The sequence below is a fragment of the Orbicella franksi genome, chromosome 2, assembly GCF_964199315.1.
Source record: "Orbicella franksi chromosome 2, jaOrbFran1.1, whole genome shotgun sequence".
Lineage (NCBI taxonomy): Eukaryota > Metazoa > Cnidaria > Anthozoa > Scleractinia > Merulinidae > Orbicella > Orbicella franksi.
In genome coordinates this window covers 14,865,869-14,874,511 of record NC_138146.1, presented here as the reverse complement: position 1 = coordinate 14,874,511, position 8,643 = coordinate 14,865,869, and the positions used below count along the sequence as shown (strand labels likewise).

The window sequence follows — 8,643 nt, the reverse complement described above, 5'->3', positions numbered from 1 at the left end:
AAAGTGAAAGAATAAAGTTCATCTATTTCCTGTATGAATGTCTGCGTTTCTGTTTCTTTGCTTTGGTTATATCTCAAATTACACAAAACAAGCAGTTAAAAACATTTTTATACAAGAAAAGGTTATACATTTTGGAATGTGTTAACAGGCTTCTGAAACACCTGGCCCTGATTACAAAAAGTTAACCTGGCTTGAGCCCATGATCCAATCGAAAAATCAGTACTTAGGCTGCCGCCAACTTAAAAAATATGTGACCTCGATAAGCTCTAAATTTGAGCTCACAATATGGTCATGTGATACAGGTCAGCGGATACCTTGTTTTGACAGGTGTCAATTGACCATAACATGGATGTCCAATATGAAAGATGAACCCTGTAAACCAAGGCTCGGTTAACCTACTAGCTGAGTATGGGAGTTCTGCTATCAAGACTGGTCATGTTGAAAACCATCCATTACGTACGCGATGCCCGTCTGGGGCGGGGTTAATCAGACAGAGTTATTTAAAACATTGGAAAGACAACATTGCCGTGCTGCTAGAATTATTTTTGGCTTTCCACCGGACATGCCAACAGTTGACGTTTTAGCTACCGTTAAGTGGAACACTTTAGCATATATGTATAAACGTTCTTTAATTAAACTTTTTTTCAAGGGTTATCATGGCATGCTCCCTAGCACTTTGGTTGAAGAGTTGATTATCCACGGCGACAGACCTTCTTCACGACTGAAGCATGGGCTGATAGTACCGAGTTTTACCTCCAAATACGTTAAAAACTCCATTTCCTATAGAGGGGCTGTCCTCTGGAACGCTATAGGGCGAACTAATAGATCGATACTAGAGAGCACAGACCTGAGATCTTTTTTGAAGAATGTTGTTAATTGTAACACTTTTAAGGAATTTAATTTTAATGTTTTAGCCCCACAAATAATTAACAAAAGATCGGAGAATTTTATTTATTTTTAACTATTGATCTCATTCGTTGTTATCAAAATTATATATTTTTTTTATAAGAATTACTTAATTCTTGTATTAATTTTTTATTAACTGTATTAATTATTTATCTATTAATTGTAGTTATTTTATGTATCTTATTAGTACACGACCCCACAAGCTTGTTAGCTTTGACGTCTTTTATCGTGTATAAATAAAGGTTGTATGTATGTATGTAAAGCCATTCAGTTGAACATTACATCAGTCTGAGCACGGAAAATAAAAACAGCTCAAAAACTTGCAAATTCGCATACATTTTAGATGTTTTTCTTTGTGCTTTGCAAAATGCAAAGTAAAAAATGTACAAGCTAAGACAAAATAAGAGAAAGACAGAAAAACAAGAGCAATAGAAAGAGAAAAACTAACTCCGTGTGGCTTTGTTTGATCTTACCGAAGTGCGATGGTAGTGTAAATTGCGCACGCGCTGATAGGGTAACTTCCAATAGATATCAGGCGCACTTCCGGTTTCTTTAAATGTTAAAGGAAACGCGGTTTTTCATTAAATCCAGCCTTTTGCGACGAATTTCGATTAAAGTCAACGTTGGCAACATAGCTATGCATTCCTTTTTCGAAATCATGCTTTTTTCAGAAAATTACGAATTTTTCAATATTTTGAAATGCTCTCAAAATCTGACCTTTTAGAAATGAAACAAAATTGACGCATAGCGTAATGAGGATTTAAATTAAAACATTAAATCAATGAAAAAAATCCCAAGAAAGTAATTTGCCTGGGAGCCTTTGCATTTATTCTGTATTAGTCACATGACCATGGGCGTGGCCTGATGACGTCATCACTAGTGTTACTATTCATGAAAAAGTTGAAACACGTGAAATAACTCTGAACTAACTAAAAATGATGAGGTTATATGAGACTAAATTTTCCATAGCAACGGTTCGAAAATATCGGTTAATGGGCCCTTAAATGCCACAAACATTTCACAATACTGACTAACATTACAGAAAATACAACCTCTTTCAGGGAAATAATATTAATAATTATAATATTTACCTACTATCTTCCTCCATTGATTGGCTAGGTAAATGTACATATTCACGGGGAGAAAAAGGACTGAAGGGTACAGTACTGTCCAGGTCATCAGTGATGCTCCCAAAACCTCTCTGAAATTGACATCATCACCAAGTCACTCTCTCAGTCATGTTCAAAACAGTTGAGCTATGAATGGCAATGGTTCCATGCATTCAGTGGGCATTAAGTTGTGATTGTAATTAGACAGTACAAAGTGCTCTGGTGTGCTGTCCAATGATCCAACCCAGTCGTAGATTGAAGCCAGCATAGTGTCTGGCCTGAAGGATCTTTCGACAACACCAAATGTTAAATGGCGAACTCTCACTACCACTCTGTCCTCTCCTTGACGAGGTTCTTCCGGAACTCTATCTTTCCTAGCCAACATGACTTCAACTTGTCTCTTGAGCAAACTGGCTTCTTCTGAAAGCTTTGCCCTCATTCTCCTCTCCAATTCCCTTTCAGTTTCCAGTGACTTACAGTACTCCTCATTTTGCTCAGAAATGAGCTGTCGTCTGTCATCTAAATTCTGTGTTAACACTTCAGCTTCTCTTGCACGGTGAACTGTTTCTGTAGGAGAAACACGGGCTTCTCCAATTCACTGTCAGCAATGTCTGGATGATCAGAACTTTGCTTTCTCCTGCTTAACAAGAAGAGTGTTATTCTGTTATTCCTCTGCATATTGTTTCAATGTGAAATTGTCAGAGTCAGAGATTTCTTGTTCCTGAAAATTAGAAACTGAGAATTCCATCTCATTTGAGGGGCCAAAGGTGCTGGATCCATTGAAAAAAAAAACCAGTTTATCCCTGTGCTGATAATAACGTCTCTGGCGGAGAGCACTGGCAAATCTGCAACTCGGGTTCCTCCCCCTTTTTGGCTTTTGACTTGTACATGTGTTTGTGTTGACTCATGGAAATGAAACCATCCTAAGTTAACTTTACGGACAGCCTTCTTTCTTGATGTATTCACCTTTGAAGGTGCTTTTTTTCTGTCTTTACCTCCTTGGCTCAATACTTCTTCTAGAAGGCGCTTTTTCTTATCTTGCTTCTGAGCCTGTAGTCTAGTCTGGGCAAAATGCTTCAAATTCATTGCATCCCCTTTAACTAAGCCTAACTCTTGCAGTTCCTCAGCTCAGCTCATCGATATTGCCTAGAAATCCATCTGATAGAGAGACAAGGATTTATAAATCTCTTGTTTCAAAAATGTTTTTTCTCACACCCATACATATACCCAGAGCTTTGAGGATCCAGAACCCAAAACCCTTACCCTAACCCTACCACCCCTTGAACTCCATTTGTTTTAGTAAGCGCCCTATTTCAATAAGCCTCCCCATAGCTAGAATGGTACTCAAGAGTGTGACTTACAATAGACAGATTACACAAACAAAAAAGTCCACCAGAAAATTTATACCCTATGTTCAAAAACATGCTCAAATGTTGTTATTTATAGTGGTCAATGCGCTTAGCTACACCTAGCTAGTTCACAGGCATGCCACTTTAAATGAAGGAAACAAATATATCAACTAAACGTAATAGGCCTAAAAATCCCAACCGGCGGGAGGCAGACCAGTTGGCTATTACAAGCATGACCGATGTGATAACAGTTTTTTGGGGCGCCGCTTACGGTTGTTATCCTTGTTACAACAATCCAGAGGGAAACACGCTTGCAGCAACGGAGTTTGTCAGACTCCTAGAGGACTCGGGATCTGTTACAGCAAAAGAATCCAACGGGAAACAGAGAATACGCAGTACTTGGGTCCAACAGTAGAGTTTAATCCACTAACGTACTCAGAACGTAACCAGAGTGTAACCAATACGGGATAGTGGCATCCGGCGTCCCACCACCGGGGGCGTAACCGAAGAACAATTTACAAAACACCTGTATTTATGCTAGACTCTAAACAAGTGATCTAATATTTCGGTTAGTAAACCTAAACCCCTATTGGCGGCCAATGAGCTCATTGTTGTTCCAGGCTATTCCATGATAGGCAGTCAGTTATTCTGCTCGTAAATATTAACTACTTACAACTTCAGGTAGTTCTCACTACAAGGTGTTACACGATAATACAGATAGATAGGTGGTTACCACGGTTATTGGACTTTCACTTGACTGCTAACTGTTGGCTTTTTTATGGTTATGAATATCGGCAAATTCTTCCCTCACACCGAGGAGTTGAACTAGGGACTACCGAGAAACAACTCCAGCTAAGTGGTCAGAGTGGGACTTGAACCCGCGACCTCCGGATGTCAAGTCCGGTGCCCTAACCACTCGGCCACGCTGCCTCCTATAAATTGACAAATCATTAACTTCAAACCCTCAAAGGTCTAACTATTCCAGTGCTGTGGGGGATATTTTGAAAGGCCCTCTCAAATAACTACATGTACCTAAATTTCCTACCCTTATGTAACTTCAACTTGTGAAAACCTTGGCCTTTTACAATACCTCCAGCCTGAAAAAGGCCCCCTTCAGGGCAGAGGCTCCCAATATGGTTCATTTTAGGGAGTATCACTCCCTGGTCTCACCATCTCAAAAAGTGTTGGAATCCTTCACCTCCAAAATACTAAAAGTATTGCATTTTCATGTCCTGGATAAAATACATGAATCTGCTGTCTTAATATTATTACCTTTTGCTCTTTGAATTTTGTGATTGTCTGTTCATCTCCTTTTCTACTCCTTAAAAAGGAACACACCTCCTGTTTTAAAAACATGAGAAACAAGAACTCACATAAATATAACTTTGCTTTTATCACACTCCTCCAGGTAGCTTGACAAAGCAATCGCCTCTGCACTTTCCTTCAACATGAATGAAATTATTTAGGTCGCAATGTCTCTAAGGTCTCAAAATTAATCCTAATGTTGGAGGTTCTTCATAGAAAAGACATGCTCAATCGTAATTAGTCTAATTGACCAGATCAAGCCCACGATCCAGACCACGAGGAGGCGAAGAGAAACGTGCATTCCTTTCATACATACATCATAGGTGTGCCAGGATTCCAAACTTTTTCTAACACGGAAATTTCCCTTGTCAATCACGTGTGCATTGTCACAGTCGAAGGAATGGTCGCTCAACCAGGCTGTGAAGCAATGTTGGAACCTTTTTTAAAGGTTTTTGTGTTTCTAATATGTTCTTTCTTCCTTGTTTGTAAACATCTACCAGTCTCGCCGATATAACCCCACGGACAATCGGCGCATGGGATCTTGTTTGACAAGGAAAATTTCCGTGTTAGAAAAACTTTGGAATCCTGGCACACAGCAATTACGAACCATGCTGACAATAAAGCGAAACAATTACCAAGACAATATTCAATTTTATTTTGAACCTCACGTTAGCATTTTTTACTCGCACACAAGCATTTCTACTGTTTTTATTATAATTTTGTTTTTTCACACTTTTCTTGGTATATATTTTAACGTTCGCGCTTTCTATCTATTACTCGTTAAAGACTACAGACTGGTGGTCGAAAGCTCGTTTTAAATAAATTTTTAACCAGAGATCGTTTTTCAATTTTTCCAAATGTCTTATCCTGGTTACTCATCTATTTTTAAGTCGTTATAATGTTACTCAAATTCAGCTTTTTATCGTTTGATCGATATATATTTTAGTTTAGCTTTGGTTGTACTTGGAATCCAAGTGAATGTTTAATTTATTTCGTATTATTATTAAAACAGCGAATCTACTACAATTGTGTGGTGATTGCGTGACGAGTAGTCTACGTTTTCGAGGCCTCTTTTTTCTGAAGCCTGTGCTTCAATTTGAATAACATTATAGCGACTATTTCTTCGGGAATAAAGTCGTCGGCAAATGCCATCAAAATGCCGGCTGCTATTTCAAAGCCTACTACCTTTTCACTGTTTGATCGACACTACAGCGATAAACCGGTGACGATGTAGTAGGGGTAGGTAATCCAGGTAACTTAATAAAATTGGTAGCTAGGTCACTATTTGTGAAAAAAGGGAGACCAGTCAAAAAAGGATGCATTAATTAGCTGACCAAACAAAAGCAGTAGCTGTGTCATTATTACAAGACCTTGTGAGAACCGGGTTTAAAGAAGAAAACTAGACTTTCCAAAAATATTTTTTTCCATTTTATTCTTTTACCTTTACCAAACGTTACTAGACTGCCTGCAGTCTGGGTTTTCCCTTAGACGAGCGGTTTTCCTTGCGAACGCGAACGCAAGAAAAGAGGACTGGACTGGGGGAGGTTGACGGCCGAACCCTTGTTTCGTTCGTTAAACCCTCGCCCCCTACCTGGTGTTCCAAAGGAAAAACAATCGACACGCAGTCTAACACGTTACCATAGTAATCAACTTCAGCCGCAGTAATTTCGATTGACCCTTGCTACGTAAGGCAACCTATATCTTGCGGTCGGAAAAGTCTGACTGTAGGAAACAAAGCTTGCAGCAATCCTTGATTAGTATTTTGCGATGATTTTTGTTTAGGTGCAAATGCTTCACTGTATCGAGCAAGCGTCCAGTGCAGGAGGCGCCAACCAGTTTGTGGATGGTTTTTACGTCGCGCAGCAGTTGAAAGAAAACGACCCAGAGACTTTTAATATTTTGACAACCACTCGATTTCAGTTCGTTGACTTTGGGAAGGACATGTTTGGTGAATTTAACAAGAAATTTTCTTGTCTCATGATAGAGTAAGTTGGGTCCAAATTGTTAAAGCCTAGACTTATGTTTATGATGAGCGCGCAACTTTTGAACTTTGCTTTGCAATTTCCAAATGTGTCTGTGAATTGTCAATTCGACTGACAGGAATTGTCAATCCAAATGCAAACCTTGGACGGAATGAGGTTATAATATAAGTTTGGAGCAGAATTCAGCTGCGAACTTCGATAAATACAAGCCTCATTAAAACTTCTAAGTATGTAGGAGTGATAAAGTAATGGTATACGAAAACACCTTTAGCACCACACTAACCTAAGCTAATGCTTCGAAGTCGAGGAAAATCTTTCGAAATATAGTAAGGCTGGTCATGAAAGATGCATACAGTAGTTGAAATATGAGGACACCTCGTGCCTTCTTCAGATCGAATGCAAGGACGCCGTTCACCAAATAATAGAACAGCCACATGTATGCATAGTCATATGTTCGCAGAGGATCCACAACTACTTTTACAATGTTATAACGAATTTCATGATCAATAACAGAAAGGACGCATGAAAAACGGACGTCAATTTGTTTATTGCACGGGTCAAAACAAGGTATCCGCTGACCAGTATTACGTGACCATATCGCGGGCTCAAGTTGACCACTGGTCAAGTCCTGTTTCTAAAATTGGATCGCGGACTCAGACCAGGTTAACCTACTGTAATCACGTCCGGATTGTTCGGAAGCCGGTTAACGCTAACGTTAACGCCCAGGATAATGTTTCGTGTAGTTTGAGAGGCCAAACAATATAAACGGAAAAACTTCACCGTAAAGCAGACCGCAAAGTTAAAAAAAAATCAAATCAAAATTCTCGCTTATCCTGGGTTAGCTTAATCAGGCTGTGAACAACCCGGCCAAGGAGCTCCGCTTTTAGGCTTGGCTAAATCTATATATTAGTATGGCTATCTTTATCCTCAAGTGACAGGATACTCTTTTTCCTAATTTTTTTCTAACAGGTTGGACGAGAATGAACAAGTTATCCGATTTGCTTTAAACAATCACGTCATGCTTACTTCACCAAAGAAAACCATTCAACTGTACGCGGGTTACCTCACCATTGGCAGAATGCTGAGAGACCCTGCCAATCAAATAGAACACAAAATGGTGCCCGGTGACGTAATTACGTTCAATAACAGCCGCGTGTTGCACGGAAGATCCGCGTTCAAAATCACAGAATCATCAAACCGACATCTTCAGGGATATTATATGGACTGGGATGTTATCTATTCAAGGATGAGGGTTCTGGCTCAAAGATTTAATATTCCATTTGGTTTGTAAAGTCAGCGAGGCATTTTGAAACAAACAGTTTATCGTGCTTGTGTGTGCTCGAAATTTGCATCAATGATGTGAAGTAACTTTTGATAAAACTGAAGAGTGGTTGAAGCTCTCAGTCTATGATCGTCTTCTTTCTTAAATCTATGACATGTCATGGGATTTAGCTATGTACTCTGTCACCGCCGTAAATCTGCGGTGGTTCCGGTCTCCCTTTTTATTCGTTGTGTTAGAATCTAGAGCGTAATTCAGGTAGCTCAGGGGAAGATGTCTGACCCCTGGTCGATTGAGTTTACCACCACACATGCGCACGCTAATAGTTTGCAGAACTTGCAGTAAAATCTTTAAAACAAACTCTTCAGAGAAACCAAAGCACTGCCTTTACGGCTCGCTCAGTGTTTGTCAATGATAAAGTGAGTTACCTTCGCCACGGTCAAGTGAAAACCATTCTGACTAGCAGCATTCACTGCATATATGGCGCGTTTGAGCCCCGATTTTCAATGCATGGGGATTCCTGTAAAATGTCACCACTGGGACTTGGAATAATTTGAGAAACAAAAATAAGGGTAGGAAATGAAAATTTGGCTGGGAAATGGCATTTATACCCCACACCTTGAGGACCATTCTGGAACGTTCTACATGTAATGGTTTCGTTCTCACAGGACTGAGAAGCCTGTGTAGTAATTGAATCAAGGACGCTGTATAGA

General features: G+C 39.6%; 1 protein-coding gene and 1 pseudogene across 1 annotated transcript; one reads left to right on the top strand and one right to left on the bottom strand.

Moving 5' to 3' along the window:
- Positions 1 to 3,173, bottom strand: part of LOC145470890 (uncharacterized) — a 5,584-nt pseudogene extending 2,411 nt beyond the window's left edge.
- Positions 3,174 to 6,457: 3,284 nt separating this feature from the next.
- On the top strand, positions 6,458 to 7,988 carry LOC145478163 (gamma-butyrobetaine dioxygenase-like). The gene is made up of 2 exons (XM_081456092.1): positions 6,458 to 6,654; positions 7,621 to 7,988. The coding sequence occupies exons 1-2, from the start codon at positions 6,458 to 6,460 to the stop codon at positions 7,940 to 7,942; spliced, it is 519 nt and encodes a 172-aa protein (XP_081312218.1). The 3' UTR covers positions 7,943 to 7,988.
- Positions 7,989 to 8,643: the final 655 nt, after the last annotated feature.